This window comes from Pogona vitticeps, chromosome 2 (genome assembly GCF_051106095.1).
Source record: "Pogona vitticeps strain Pit_001003342236 chromosome 2, PviZW2.1, whole genome shotgun sequence".
Classification (NCBI taxonomy): Eukaryota; Metazoa; Chordata; class Lepidosauria; order Squamata; family Agamidae; genus Pogona; species Pogona vitticeps.
Window position 1 is genome coordinate 87,170,652 of NC_135784.1, and position 16,226 is coordinate 87,186,877.

The following is a 16,226-nucleotide window of genomic DNA, read 5'->3' on the forward strand; positions in this document are numbered from 1 at the left end:
GGAGCGCTGGACATCTCTGCTCGACCCACTGTGTTTAAAAAAGGAGAGAGATCCCGGTGGATGGCCTCCACTTTTGATTTTAAAAATGCTGCAAATTGGTCCGTTGAAAAACTAGGGGGAGGCCCATCACTCAGACCAATTCTGGATAGGTCGCGTACTATACGGAATAGTTCCGCCTGCTGGTTGGACGCTTCGCTTATCCGGTTAGTGAGGTATGCTCGACTGGCAGCCTTTACTTTAGCCAGGTAAAGGTTAGTAGCGACCTTGACAGCTATCCAATTAAAATCCATCAGGTCCTTTCTCCATTTGCACTCTAGCCGTCTCCTGACCCGCTTCAACGCCCAGAGATCCTGGTTAAACCAGGGCACCGGGCAGTCTCTGCAACGGAGAGGGCGTTTAGGAGCGACCATGTCTACAGCCCCAGCTGCCGCGGCAGACCAGCCATCAACTAGAGCCTCGACAGGAGCACCAGCCAGGTCAGCTGTGACACCTCTCATGGCTTCCTGGAATCCAACCGGATCCAGTAGCCTTCGAGGGCGGACCATAACAATGGATCCAAGCTCCCTGCGAGGGGGGAGGGCCATTTTGAGGGTGCATTTTATTAGGTGGTGATCCGACCATGACAAGGGTACCGACTCAAGGTCAGTCACCATCGGACCACTCTCGCTCCCATTGGTGAAAAAAAAACAGATCAAGTGTGTGGCCACCCATGTGGGTGGGGCCGTTGACATGTTGGGACATGTTCAAGAAGCTCATGGTCTCCAAGAACTCAAGAGCTGGCCCAGAAGTCTCTGCCCCTGCATGCACGTTGAAGTCCCTCAAAAGCAACAGCTTCGGGGACACCAACAGTGCCGCGGAGACAAAGTCCACCAGCCCCGGTAGGGAAATGGCTGGGTTGCGGGGAGCACGGTAACCCAGCAAGATCCCAATTCCGTCCCTGGCCCCAATCAACATGTGGAGAGCCTGAAGACCCGGCTTTACCACTGAGGAGCGCCTAGCAACCTCCAGCAGATACTATAGTAACATATTTTGATTGGGTTATGCACTGTGCAGATGAGCTAACAAGCCATAAACTAGCTAGCTACTCACCTAAAACTATGTTGCGATAGCTCAAGAACAATAAACTCAAGTGGTGGAGCATTTCATCCCATCGCTGCCACGTTGCTTCATTGTCCTGTGAAACAGATAAGGTTATTTAATTTGAGAGTTTAAATTTGTTCTAGATTGACAATATTTTCTCAAACCGGAATACTATGAGGTAGGCCTGTGTCTTTATTGGGTTTGCAAGAAAGGTGAACTGGCACTGAATTGCATATAAATATGGGAAAGGATGAGCTGAAATGCTTTTTGACTCAGAATGGACAAAGGAAACAAGTACTTGTGTACCTGGTATTTCAGCTGCACAGAAAAAGTCTCCAGAAAATGTAGGATCTTAGTCAAAGATAAGGGCAGTGCAGTGGGTGCTGAGCTGTGCTGGAAAATGAGCTCCAGGACTTTGCATCGCAGGAGATCACATTCTATACTGGCCAGAAAAGCTTCCCTGCAAGACAAAATAAAATAAAATAAAAATAAGGAAATGATAAAGTTTTTACAAAGTCTCTATAAGTTATTCCCAGTTATCTAAAAGAGGTTTATATCAGAACATATCTACAAAACCAAAACAATGTTGAAATAAATATGTGAGATCAATGTTTTTGGAACAGGGAAGGTGCCCTGGAAGAGTTGTGTCTTGACCTACCTGCAGGGTACCAAAAGGGAAGGTGCTGGCGCCGTAACAGTCTCTGGAAGGGCATACAAGAACTCTGGGGCAACCCCTGAGAAGATGCTGCTGATTACAAAGACTATTTTAGCCTCCATGTACATGAAAACTAAAACAGCTTCCTCAACTGAACCTTGGATTCATGAGAGAGTCAGGTACCTCCCTGAACTGCCTTGGAGCACAGATTACTTGAGTGCTTTTACAGGTTAAAGTCAGTCACTTGAACAGCCAACAGAAACACACTAAAAACGTGGAAGCTTCAACAATGAAGTAACAATCAACCGGTAACACTGGAGTTTGCTTCAGAGATGTCTGTGAAATTCTGGGTTCAGAAATACCCCTTAAGTGAAAAACTTGTTCTTTCTGTCTAATTTGAAACGGGCTTTAGTTCCCCATAATCATTATTTTGTTTAATCAGAACCGAATTTAAGCTTATTCATCTTCATTCAAATCCTCACTGCACTAGAACACATGTTCAAGCACAGCGTAGTCTACTTTGGAGCTGGTGAGCAACTAGAAGTCATGTTCATGGCAGTGCACTCCACAGCTCTTACCAGCCTCTGTCAGCATGAGTTAGGAAGACAAAAATCGGCATCTGAGAAAAAAACAACACAACTGTCATAGGGAGGTGAAATAATCTCACAGGACCACTTCCTGAAACACCCATGAGAAAGAATGAAACCATTGCAGCAACTAAGGCCCTCGTCTGCTCAGGGCAGTCAAGAATCATACCCTGGTGAACTAGTATTAAAAGTTACTAAGAAATTGCATGTTGCTGTCTCTCTCCAAGCAGAGGTCATTCATCTGGGTGTCCAAGGATGTAACAGTATCTGAGAGAAACAGCCAAACTGTAATGGAGCTAAATAATCTGCTTTGTCCAACACCTGGAATTACCATGTAAGGCTTCTTGAACATCAGTTCAAGAACGCCCTCACCTCAATTCAGGCAGGGCAGTTCTCCAGACAAAGAAACCTCTAGTACCACATCTCTTTAACTTCAAATAATTTAAAGAGATATGGTACTAGAGTAATCCTGTTGACTTCAGTGCATCTAGCAAATGCAATGCTTGCACTGAGTAAGGAGGCATCACAGAATCTTTAAAAAGCACGTATGGGGTGGAGTGCATGGACAGCAAGATGTTTCTCTCTGTTCCACACAATACAAGAACTTGGCAGTGAAACTGATTGGCAATAGATCCCCTACAGGCTAGAGAAAACATTTTTTTTCTACACTGTGCTTAGTTTATGGACTTCAAAGCCAAAAACCACACACACTTAATTCATGAAGGAAGCATATAATAGCAATGACTGCTGTATGAAAACAAAGCTGGTGAAAGGCCCTCTCTGCTCTAAGTCCATCCAGGCAATCTTTGTCTTGTTTTCACGAAGAAGGGGCGGGGGAAGAGGAAGAAATTTGGGGAAAGCAAAATTGACTGGGAAGGCAGAAATGGCTTTTCTTTCGGACAGCCAGGATGCCTAGTGCGGTTATAAGGGGACTGATGGTTTTCCCTTCTTTTTAATCATCTTAAAATGTCAAGCTCTGGATTTTAGCACACTTTCAAAATGTTACCAATGATGACGCATTATTCTTAAAAGAAAGAATAAGTTGGGGGTCGAATCATCCACCATCCCAAAGAACAACACTACATAATCATGTAGTGATCTTTCCCAGAGGCATGAGAAACAAAGCCTAAAACAAATCCGTAGACCCTGTTTTGTTATTAACTGAACATATTAAGAAGCTAGAAATTCTTTTTTTCCTCATGACGTGGGAAAAGCATTAAGAAAGACCACCTCAAATCAGAAGCCTTAGGATTTCAAGTTTTGTTGAAGTATTTGTGAAGGGTGCATATCTTGCTCCAGAACATCTTCATCTCTGCCTAATTACAATATCTGGAGCTGGGAAATCATGGCTGATCAAACAGGGGAAGTACAATTTGTATTCTTCATCTGCTCCTTCTTTCTTTGTATCACAATTTAAAATTATGGAGGTATATAAAATATAAATTAAATTCAAACAAATTTAAATACTGAAATGATTAGAGTGTTTCTAACCAGAAGCAGGCTAATTCAATAGCATTAACTCAGCTGTTTGCTGGATTTTGTTTTGTACATTTGGTAGGGCATAAAAGCCTGCATATAAATGCTGCTTGTGATTGAATTTTCCATATATTCTCATTAAAGAGAAACTTTTTAATACAGATCTGCATTAGTCCCTCTAAAGAGAAGACACAGATTTTTGCACAGGATCTGCTCCTTGTCCAGAAATGTGTGAACACCAGTACAACAAATGCAAAGCCAGAAACATGAGAGGACCACGAAAGAATCAAGAAAATCCTCAGCAGTACTGAGGATTAAGGAACTTGAGATTCATTATACATCTCTTACCTCTGAGAGCGCTTAGGAATACTCAACAATAATGAAAATATCCGATCTGCAATCTTATTGGCACTGCAGTTTGGAGATGCATCCACTTCTACTGCTATTGAAAGCATCTTCTGGAGAATTGCCACCTCCCTAAGTCAGAGAACCAGAAAACAAAGCATTACTAAGCACAGCTCTACCTTACAACAGAGTTTCAACCCTTGGTTCAAGAATACAGCTGCTCTGGAAGGGCTGGAAAACCTGGTTGACTGCCTGAAGTATAACAGACCCAGAACATTCAGAGCTTGTTACTTATTACATGCCTCTGCACACAGGATGTGAATGAATGAGGGTTATACCCATTTCAAGCAATTTGCTCACCAGGTGCTGGCTAAAGAAAAAAATGAGGAACAATGTAAACAAACAAGCCCCTCTTTGAATTCCTAATTTATTTATTTATCAAGAATAGATTATAAGATTATAATAGATTTTAAAAGAAAAAACTATAGAAGATAACTAAGTATTAAAAAACAAACATGTACATTGTCAATAGTTTAAAACAACGGCTAAATCTAGTGTAAGTCACAAGCAGAGTAGGGCAAACTAAATCAGTGAAACTTACAAAGGAGCTGACTCACCAAATCTTCACTCATTCAATGGACTTTTTCTAGTTGCTAATTAGTACTGGATTTCAGCCAGTCTATTCTAATAACACACACATTCTTTGACTGTTATAAATATATACTGTATATTGCCACTACTTAAAATGTTTTTGTAATTCCTAAAGAAGGGAATAATACACCCTTTTGAAATAGGTGGGTATTTCAATTAACACCACAGGCCTTTCAGTGTTTGTGTCTCTCTTCATTTAGCCTTGTTGGGCAGATATTCCAATCCAATCCACACAGAAACGTGTGAATCTCTTTCCCATCAAGATTGGTCAAGCCACCTTATTATGTGCCAGCCAGAGCTTGAAACAGTTACTTTCCTGGATGGTAAGTCTCAGAATCTCCTAACCAGGATAACCACTGATACCCCAGTGCTTTTGGCCTCCAAGCAAGGGGATTCAAGTGTTTCTGCAACTGCATGGAGCCCCATCTGCTTGGAAAGTTATTTCATGCAGCATCAGCCAACCTGAGGGCCAGCATAAGAAACAGGCTAGGGAGCCCAGTTCAAGCGAATACCGATGTCTGTAGTTGGCCTCTTTTGAAAGCAGGACAGAGGCTTTACAGGCTTAAGCTTCAAAGCATTGTATGTCACAGCAAGATGCTCTGTGCTACCTGTGCTATCTTTAGGTACCTATGTCCTAAGTCCTTCATCATATCCAAATGCACTCAAGGAAACTGGTCTTTCCCTAGAGCACTTAAATAGAAGGGAATGTCTCATTATACATCACAAAGATCAGGCACAGCTTTGTTTAATTAAAAGCTAACATCTTCGGGAAAGAAATCTATGTCTAGAATCCTCTTACTTACTTATGCTGGCATAAGACCAACTGTGTTAATCTCAGCTACCAATTGCCACCAGTGAAGAAATCAATGCTTGTGCTTTTTGCTGGGCATCGTGTTATGACTGGTGTGTGAAAAATACAAGCATCAGTTTCTTAATTAAGAGCAACTTGCCATGGAAATTTATGCCATTGGACTTCTGCTGGCAGGCATAAGGAATACAGTTCTGGCCTAAGATGCGGACAGAACAAGAGACAAGCTCCTCTGCTTACATTTTGGTCTGACACCGTGACGAGACAACCTCGTTTTGTGCAATCCGGTCTAAGTGCTGTTCTGGTGTGGAACTGTAGCTCTCCCCCTTGGATGTTTCTGAAGAAGGACTTCCAGCTTCCTGCTGTCTTCGGTGCTGGGAAGACCTGACTCCAGTGATGGCAGCTATGATCCATTCAATCACTTCCCTGAGGCAAACAGAAATATTAGTTGGGATGTGTTTATGTGTCATGTGCAGCGCCGCAGGTTTCAGTCTGGCTGCCAGGCATGGAGGGAGGCTTGAGGATATAAAGTGCTGGTTACCTGACATTGCTGAAGCAGCAGTCACAAGAAAGTGTCGTCTTGGCAATGGATTTCTTCAGAAGGCTTTGCTTGGCCATCTTCTCGAAGTCATCTTCTAGGGTTTGAATCACATATTGCAAAAAGAGAGGTTCTCCAGGAAACTTGTTTTCCTAAGCAGAAAGACAATTGCAGAAACAGAATACAGTAATGAGCATACTAAAAAGAAAAAGAAAAAAAAAGCAAAGACTATACTGCTCATTCCTTAATCTTCAAAGCCATATCTGCTCTTATTTCCCACCAAGTCCCCATAAAGGTAATTTATTTATTGATTGAATTTATATCCTGCACTATCTGGTAACCAGGCCGCTCTGGGTGGTTAACAACAGTATTAGGAACAATATTAAAACGCGATAAATTAATACATAACAAATAGGGAAATTAAAACAGATGGCAAGAAAGGTGGTAAAAGAGGTGATGGAGAGGATGGCAAAAAGGATGGTAAAAAGGGAGGCAAGATCTTAGTGCTCTGGGAAAGCCTGGTGGAACAGCCAGGTCTTCATCCCTCTTTTGAACCCATCCAGCGAGGGTGCCAGGCAGATCTCCATGGGCAGATTGTTCCACAGGCAGGGGGTGACCGCCGAGAAGGCTCGATTTCTTATTCTTTCCCTCCAGGCCTCCTTTGGGGCCAAGGCCCTCAACCGCCCTACCTGTGAAGAACGTGTATTATGGACAGATCTGGCCAGGAGCAGGCGTTCTGATAGATACATAGGTTCCCCTTGACAAATGTCCAGTAGTATCTGACCCTAGGGGGCAGTGCTCATCCCCATTTCCAAGCCGTAGAGCCGGCGTTTGTCTGTAGACAGTTTCCGTGGTCACGTGGCCAGCGTGACTAGACATGGAACGCCGTTACCTTCCCACCAATGTGGTACCTATTTTTCTACTCACATTTTTTACATGCTTTCAAATTGCTAGGTTGGCAGGAGAGTCCCCATATACTTTACCTTTAAAATGTCTTTTAAAAAAAACTGCAAGAAAAACCCTTTCAGCCTAGCATTGGGAAATTTTATTTTTTATTTAAAAAGGGTACTTTCTGAGCATTTTGGAAAAAAAAAATTAAAACCTTAGGGGACATGGGAGGTGATGAGGGTCCACATATGGGTACTTGGTAGCAGTATGGGGCCCATGAGCTGCATTTTACCCATGCTTGGGCTCAAAAGATGTTCATATAGCTAGATTTATATGACCTACTGACAACACTAAGGCATAAAAGAAAGGGAAAAGATTTTCAGCACTTGCTCAAAAGATAGAAAGCAAGCCAGTGCCTGAGTTCACGCACGAAAATATTGGCCTCAAATAGTACTGCTCTAATCTTAAAATAAAATTTTGCTGAAGAAATAGTGCTCCAATAGTGCCCATGACAGTTCTATGCACATGGTTAGCAGAAATCCTGTATTTTCTTTCTTTTTTAAAAGAAAGCTAGAAGAGCTGCAGCTACAACATTTGATGCACTCATACATTCTTGGGGCAAGAGACGCTTCATTACTAGGAGCAAAAAAAATAAAAAAAGACAGTCAGCTGTTGCCTGGGCCACCCTATTCCTAGCCAGGAAGCTGGGGCATTAGTAAGAAGAGTCAGAAAACATCCCAGTCAGGAAGACCATACCATCAAAGGCAGGTGTACAACCTGCAGGCTGTGCAGCATCACACTCCCTATTCATGCCTTGGATGGCCAAGATTTGGCTACTATAGTACAAGCAACTGAAAGCCAAGCATTTTTGGGATCCAAGCCCATAGACTTACTTCTCACTGTTGAGAGGGGCTGCGGTCCCCCTCCCGCTATAAGACAAGGTAGGCCAAATACTCCTGAACCTGCCTGGAATTACTTCTGCCCTCTCTGGGCCTATTCAACATGTCACTAGACCAGCTCTTCGTTATTGGCAATGATGTGGAAGCTTAATCAGATAATATTTGTTCCCAATTCTTTGCAGTTAACCCCCGGCATGAGGATGATTTGGTTGAAAGGCCAGCATAAGAACAGCACACTTCATTGCAAATCAAAGGCAGGCAGAGTGCTAACCGCTTAAAATATCTTTTTTTCTGCAGTAGGATGCAAGCAACATACCTCTTCCTCCTCCATGACCATACGTAGCAGCTTCCAGTCCCACACCACGGTGTCAGCATTTGCTGGGTGAAGTCTAAAAGTCAGAATTAACTGTTGTAACTCTTTTAAACTTTCATTCTTTCCAGTAAGCAGTCATTTAGAAACATCTGCTGTATTGATTTCTTGGCCGTAACGTGTATGTGTGAGAGGGGTTTACTTAGTCAATAGACCTAATTTGTGAAGAATTAATTAATATCCATATTATTTTACTTTGGGGAAATGAACATTCATCATCACTGCATGTTTTTCTGTTTAGCAGTTGTTTTCCATTGTAACAAAATGTGGGTCTCTTGATTACTGAGTGTGAAATAGCAGGCCTCACATGAATGAAAAGACCAAGCCATGAACATGTGTGGTCTTTTCAAGACGTGTAGCTGTAGCTCCAATGGTGGACAACTTCCTGAGGTCTGGGGGTGCCATCTTCCTCCCAGGACACTGGAGGACCACATCTTGCAATTTTAAAATACATATTATTATTATTATTATAATTTTCCCCCCTCCTAAGTGAAGGTTTTGCCATATTTTTGCCCTACACAACCTGCTCTGGTTTCTGCAATTAACCCCTCTAAGGTGCCTTTTTTTAATTCCAGATTTTTTTTTTGTGGGGGGGCAACCCACCTAAAAGAGATCTAAGGGCTAGAAATGTGGCAGATATAACCTCAACTGGTCATTTGGGAACAAATATATATATACACTTTTTTTCCAGGATGTTGGGAATGAAACAGGTGGATGAGAGCAGTATATTTTGCCCACTCTTGCCTTAAGCAATCACCTACATCCAGTCAAAATCAGAGTTCCAGTTTACATGACAGCTTTGAAAAAGAGAGAGGAGGTTGGTCAATGGAAAGGATTAGTGGTATCCTGCAAAATGCCCCCTCAGTGGGATACATACGCCTGGATTTTCATCAACAACAGGTAAGCATCCCTCTGCATCTCTTGTTGCACATTGTCTTGCTCTCGATTCAGGAGAATGTCCTTGACCACAGAGGTGATGATCTCCTTTGGTGGGTAGTGCTGGGAGGACACATAATCCATAAGGAAGTCCAAGGTTCCCTGGAAGAAGTTCTCCTCAATAGTGCTAACCACAGTACTCAGTCTCCGGTGTGGGATAGGCTGCACATTCAACTGCCTGTTCTGTGCACACAGAAACATATCTTCAGAAAGCATTATCCCCATTAAATACTAATTAATTAAAGCAAAACTGGTGGTTTAGTATCAAACTCAGGTGACAGTTTTCTCTCTCTTTTTGGGGGGTGAAAAATAACAAATGTTTTTTTCTGCTAGAAATATGGCCCCCATTCAAACTACGTGCTATTGCTCAAATGAAACCTACAGTATTTGACTGTACCAGTTAGAGGGAAACATCCCTTCCCTTCTCACAATGCTAGATGCCCCAAGCATGATTGAGGAACATGAATCATCCAGAAATTACCTGTCTCATTTCCTGCACCACGTTTTGGAGAAAGGGGTGATGTACAGGCACACCTTGGAAATACTGCAATGTCTTCAACCAGGCCTTGATGTCCATCTGAGTAGGGGGTTCCTGAAAGTCTAATTTTGCAGCACTTGGCACCAAGTTATTCACTTCCCGCAAAGGCTGAATGGGGCTTGGGGAGGGTTTCTGAAGTGGCAGTGAGAGCTTGGGGTCGAGATGTCCTTCAGGTGGGCAAGGATTGAGACCCTCCTCCACATAGTCCAACACTGCTTGGTATTCACTCCCTTCATTAGCTGAGGAGAAGATGTCAGAGTCCAGCTGGGGACTTCCCAAAGAGCCCAAATCACTGTTACAAGCTGTATGACTGCTGCTTTCAGAGTCCGCACGATAGTTCTTGGTGAGGGAGAAACCATTGCTTTGAATATAGAATCCCTTTATTGCTCTTTTTTTAGAGCAAGGTGATTTACAGTCTCTGTCGTACATGCCAACTGTCACATCCATTTTGATCTCAGCATCTGCAGGGGTGAAGATTTCAGGATAGCACAGGGTTTGGGCATAAACTGGAGTCGAGTGCTTTAGGTCCTCAGTAATACAGCCACCATTCTGAAGAGGACTGATGATGGTTTCTTCAGCCTCTGTCAGATCAATGACCCCAGCAAAGGAGTCCTCGCCAGTCAGGTCAATTATCTCCTACAAAAAGGAAAGGCGTTGGGAAGAAGACAGGAAAAATTTCATGATGCACCAGTCTCCAAAAATGAAACAAATGCTCTCATTCTGCCTAATTCAGTTTTACCAAAACCTGCATTGTTTAACCCTAGCAGCCTTCAGCAATCCGGTGCCTCCCAGATACATTGGACGACATCCCCCATCAACCTCATGCACTTGAGCCAGTGATCCTGTAGTACATCGCTCAAAAGGCATGGAAGACACCAAATTAGAGAAGGGTGAAAAGGAAATGCTCGCATCTCCCAAGTTCAGCCAGTAACTTTCCTGCAAATACCAAGGCCAGATAAAGTGGTAGATGGAGAAAGTTGCCGAATGACAAATGAAAGCTGTGGTCCATCACTTTGAGGATTCAACTGTGTTAGAACCTGAATGGCTTGCTGAGGAAATTCTGCAGGATTTTCTGATCTGAACTGGACTGGATTATTGGTCAGTGATACAGGACTCCCTCCCTCCTTCCCTCCCTCCCTCCCTCCCTCTCTCTCTCACACACACTTCCCCTCTTCCCCACCTTGCCCAACTGGTTAGCAAGGAAACAATCACCCTTGCCTGGGTACCTCCCACTCCTCTTTCTTGTGGATGATTCTGAGCTGCCTATCCATCTGCCTTTAGAGACTCCTCCCATAGCAACAGCCTAAGTTTCAACAGGCAGAATCTAAGGCTCCATTTATTAAAATGGGGGCAGGTGATGCCGGGCTGGGATAAATGTGACCGGTCTAGGCAAAAAAGGGCAGCACGAGTGACTATTTGCATGTACGATATGACACCACAGGTTGAACGCTTTTTAAACGCTTTTTGTGGCCAATACCCACAAAGAGAAGGAAGGCACCGGTGAAAAATAGGCAACAGATAATCAGTAAACTTTAACCAACACTAGGAAGGGAATAAAAGAAGTTCAGAAAGCAAGAAAGGAAACAAAAAAAATATATTTCTACTTGGCAAGTGAGGCTAATGTTCTGAGTGCTGTTGCTTTGGCAGAGGATGAAAAAGAACTGAGAGGCTGAGGGGAGATGTGCTTGGACACGCGTGGTGGTGGGGAGGGTGTTCTTGACGAAACGATGCAGTTCTGACATGTTCTGAAAAAGGCTCTGTGCAAACACAGATCCTGTAAGTATGAATCACAGAGCCCACAAAGAACCACACTGCACTCTGTGTGCTGGGTGGGGTGGGGTGGGAACACACACACGGCGCACACAGTTCCTTTCTAGCTGAGAAGGCCCTGTCAGGCTAGTGCCCACACAAGTCCATTCTCTTCTGTTTAGTGAGGGAAGGAGGGCGCCTGTCCGTCCCCTCGGTGGAGAGCCCTCACCTCCCCACCTACACGGAGGCTTCATCCAATGCATACCAAATGGTGCCTTCCCACAACCGTTCGTCTTTCATGGGTGATTACAGTTCCCATCACTCCCATCAGCACAAGCCTGCTGGCTGAAGTAGTGGGAGTTGTAGTCCAACTCATCTGGAGAAAAACAGACTGCTTTCTCTAATCTGCTTTTCCAATCTGCTTTGCCCAACTTGCTTTTCTTCAGATGAGTAGGACTACAACTCCCACAACTCCAACCAGCAAACTGGTGCAGATAGGGGGTGATAGGAGCTGTGCTCAAACACAAGGATGACAACCGGTTGTGAAAATGTGCTATATGGTACCAAGGCAACAAACGCTGCAGAGGAAAGCAGAGAGAAGGCATAATGATCTATCTCTGGCCTAAATCCAACTCCTAAATCCAATTAGAGGAGACCTACAGAACCAATAGGATTTCTATAAATGGTGACTTCCCATTAGCAACTGACTCAATGGCTCTACTTTAGCTGGTTCCAGCAATTGGGTTTAGGCCTTTATAATCAACAATACTGAAGCGGAAAGTTTCCTAACTTTTGAAATATAGAAATAATATGGCAGCACTGTGGAGTTATCTAATCATGAGAAAGAGAAATTAAAGAAGCCCTCTCTGCAGATTGCACATCAGAATATAAAGCTGTAGGCTAAACTGCTCTGGTAACACTATCAGTCCTAGTTGTTCCTGCTGTTTTCACTACTGCAAAACAAAAGGAACTGGCACATCCACAGAAGTCCAGATTATAAATGAGAGACGAAGTCTCAGAATGTAGAAAATAGAATCAAGTTCTTTATTCTGTATTCTTTAAATGGGTTATTAAAAAGCTCTGGCTCTTGCCATGGACAGAGTTACTGGGAACTGTGAAAGGTCTTTACTAAAAAGGGAATTTGACTGGATCCTGAAACTGAACACCATAGTACCTCATGGGTTAAACAAAGAAATAGACTTTCTCCCGTTATTATGATAACACTGCTGGGCTGGTTATCTCCCCGCCTTCATCTTTACGTACAGCTGTGTACAAATGCCTCCTTTCTCAGTGCCTGAACTTTCAAACATTTTCAATCAGTTTTGGAGCTGATATAGACCAAAGAAAGGTGCAAAGAGTATAAAGAAGCTCAGTATGTGTTTTATATTTTGTCTAATATATTTTATCATGCCTAATATGCTCAATATAAATGTATGTACTGTATTTATGTAAAATTGAGTCCCAAGCAAGATGTATATATATTTTTTCAAAAGAAAATGTGAATGATTCAATATCTAACGTGGTTTTGTGTTATGCTTAGCTCCTGGAGAAGGCTTCTCCAAAATGTGTTCAGCCAGAGCTTTTTAACTACCCATTTAAAGAATACAGAATAAAGAACTCAATCCTATTTTCTACATCTTGAGACTTTGTTTCTCATTTATAATCTGGTTTTCACTACTGCTACAACTAACTGGAAATCATGTCAAAATGTATTGTTGTATGAGAATCTGGATTCCAAACAAAGACACTTTACATTGCTGTATGCGGCTGTATCAGAGTTTTTTTGGGGGGGGGAGGGAGGCAGGGAGCGTGTTGCTACAATTTCCAACCAGCAGAATCAAGAATCAGTGGATTTTGGGTCCAAAAATGAAACTATCCCTGTCAAGCCTATGAAGCCTATGAAAAGATGTTGCCACATCTTCATGTGAGCTTTTTTTGCAAAAGGCAGGAAGCACTTCCCAATGAAGGCTTCCTGGCAATACCAAAGAGAAGGCACCATGCAGCTAACTGCAAGATGCCCTGCGAATTTAAGTCTGGTAAGAGAAACAAGACAAAACAAAATAGAAAAAGCAATGTGTCCCTGGTGAAACTAAGTGCAAACAGGAGGCTTGTATGGAAGCATGCCAGGGATGGGTAACAGGAAAAAAGAAGTGGACAGGCAATCCCTCTTCTGTTGTGTAAGACAGGCAGAGCAACAGCAACATCTAGAGGCAAAGAAGCCAAATCAGAGCCGGCTCCAGAACAGGAATGAAATCTATCTCCAACAGGCAGTCTTATGAGTATTTTAACTGTGCTCTAATGTGAACACACTATCTTGACTTCCATACAGGATGTTATTAAGGATTCATCAGATCTTGCATCCTCTGGAGCCATACCTCTGCTTTGCATACATAAAGCCTCACATCCAGATCTTCTGAAATCTCTGGTTTTAAAAGATTGGTAGATGTGACAGCCTGGGAAAGATCTGGATCACTGCAAGACTGACATGAAGAGGTACAACATCAGAGTAGATAATCATAGACTAGGTAGCTCTAGCCTATACAGCAGCTTCATACACTCTCTCCAGCACATGCTTCAGCATTTAGAAAGGGCTAGAACTTAAAGCTCGTACTGGTGTCTAGCTTCCCAACGGCACTGCTCTCAGTATCACTATTCTTTCATTTTAGGCAATTCATCTTTTATCATGCAACTCTTAAAACTGTAAAGGACAGATGAGAAAGCAAAAGTAAACAGTGACAGAAATAGGGTCAGAACGCTGAATGAAAATTTTAAGCACCTGCCACACTGAGACAAAGACAATAACCAATGCAAAGAAGTAGAGGAGAACAACATAAGGGGGGGGGAAGGGGAACAAAGACATCTCTTAAAAAAAATCCGAGAAATCAAAGGGAAATTCAAGCCTAGATTAGGAACACTGAGAGACCAATAGGGAAACCACTATCTGACCAGCAAAAAATAAATAAAAGGTGGAAACAGTATATTAAAGATCTATATAGAAGAGATGGAAAGATGAAAAACTCCTATTAAAAGGAATCCTATGATGAAGAACCTGCAGTTCTAGAAAGTAAAGTGAAAGTTGCTTTGAAAGCACTGGGATAGATGGTATACTGATAGAATGATTTCAAGCCACAGAGACTGAATCTGTCAAAATCTTAACAAGAATATGCCAACAAATATGGAAAAGAAAACAATGGCCCACAGACTGGAAACACTAAATATACATTCCAATTCCCAAGAAAGGAGATGCCAAGGACTGCAAAATTACAGGACCACTGCTTTAATTTCCCATGCAAGCAAAGTGATGCTCAGTTGTTGCAACAAAGGTTTTTACTTTATATGGAGTGAGAAATGCCTGATATTCAAACTGAATTTGAAGAAAGAAGAAGCACTCAAGATCATATTGCAAATATCTGTTTGTTGTCAAAGAATTTCAGAAGCTCAGCCTATGCTTTATAGATTAAAGCAAAGCTTTTGACTGTGTAAATCATGATAAACTATGGGTTCTTCTGAAAGATATGGAAGTGCCTCAGAACTTGATTGTCCTAATGCATAACTTGCATTGTGGACAAGAAACCACCGTTAAAACAGAATATAGAGAGACAGAATGGTTTCCTATAGGCAAAGGTGTCAGACAATGTTGCATTTTATCTGTTTATCTGTTCAGTCTGTACACAGATATGAAAAGCCGGACTAGATGCAAATAGAGGACTGAAAATTGGTGGAAGAAACATCAGTAATTTAATCTATGCAAATGACACCATCTTTTTTGGCAGAAAGCAGCAATGACTTGAAATGACTTTTAGTCAAAGTGAAAGAAGAAAGTGCCAAAGCAGGCCCTGCAGTTTAATATTAAGAAGTCAATATCATGACTATCAACTTGAATGTTGACAATGAAGAAACTAAAATAGTCAAGAAAGTTTGTATATCTTGGTTCAATCATCAATCCAAATGGCGACTGTAGCCAAGAAATCAGAAGAGACTGAGACTTGGAAGGACAGCAATGAAGGAACTAGAAAAAATCATCAAGTGTGAAGATGTCAAACTGGAGGATAACAGAATCATCCACAATATCCTATTTCCAATCACCATGTATGGGTGTAAAAGCTGGACAGTTATGAAAGCTAACAAGGAAAAAAAGATTCATTTGAAATGTGATGCTGGAGGAGAGCTTTACAGATATCCTGGAGTGCCAGAAAGATGAACAAGTGGGTCCTTGATCAAATCAAGCCTGAACTACTGTATATCTGGAGGCAAAAATGCTGAAATTGAGGTTCTCCTACTTTGAGCAGATATTAAGGAAACCAGATTCTCTGGAAAAGACAATAATGCTGGCAAAGGTGGAAGGCAGCAGGAAAAGAGGAAGACCAAATACTGACTCCCCAAAGGAAGCCAGAGGCTTGAATTTGTAAGTACTGAGCAGGGTTGTTACTGTATCTAACTACCAAATTCAATTTCTACAAGATCTTTAAAATATTTTTGTATTGTTTGCTAAATGACTAGAACAGCCACTGTCCACAAGCCAGTACTCAGATGTTTGTAAACTTTTGTAGATTCATAACACAAAAACGTTTGTATTTTGTTTTTGCTTGTTATATTATTTTCTTGTTTATCTCTCTCTTTGTCTAGATCCTGTCTTTTTCTTGGTTGTTCAGAATTAAAATATCTGTTTAAAGTGTACTTGGGAATACTATGGTCCTTCAAAACAG

At 42.1% G+C, this 16,226-nt stretch overlaps 1 protein-coding gene across 2 annotated transcripts in view; it reads right to left on the reverse strand.

Moving 5' to 3' along the window:
• SIMC1 (SUMO interacting motifs containing 1) overlaps positions 1-16,226 on the reverse strand; it is a 36,802-nt gene that overhangs the window by 7,949 nt on the left and 12,627 nt on the right. For both annotated transcript variants that reach the window (XM_020791516.3, XM_072989961.2), the window contains exons 2-9: positions 9,715-10,407; positions 9,175-9,416; positions 8,244-8,316; positions 6,144-6,292; positions 5,843-6,028; positions 4,147-4,275; positions 1,387-1,540; positions 1,090-1,174 (exon numbers count right to left, since the gene is read on the reverse strand). In XM_020791516.3, the coding sequence (XP_020647175.3) occupies positions 1,090-1,174; positions 1,387-1,540; positions 4,147-4,275; positions 5,843-6,028; positions 6,144-6,292; positions 8,244-8,316; positions 9,175-9,416; positions 9,715-10,407 (1,711 nt within the window). The remainder of the gene's footprint in view (positions 1-1,089; positions 1,175-1,386; positions 1,541-4,146; positions 4,276-5,842; positions 6,029-6,143; positions 6,293-8,243; positions 8,317-9,174; positions 9,417-9,714; positions 10,408-16,226) is intronic.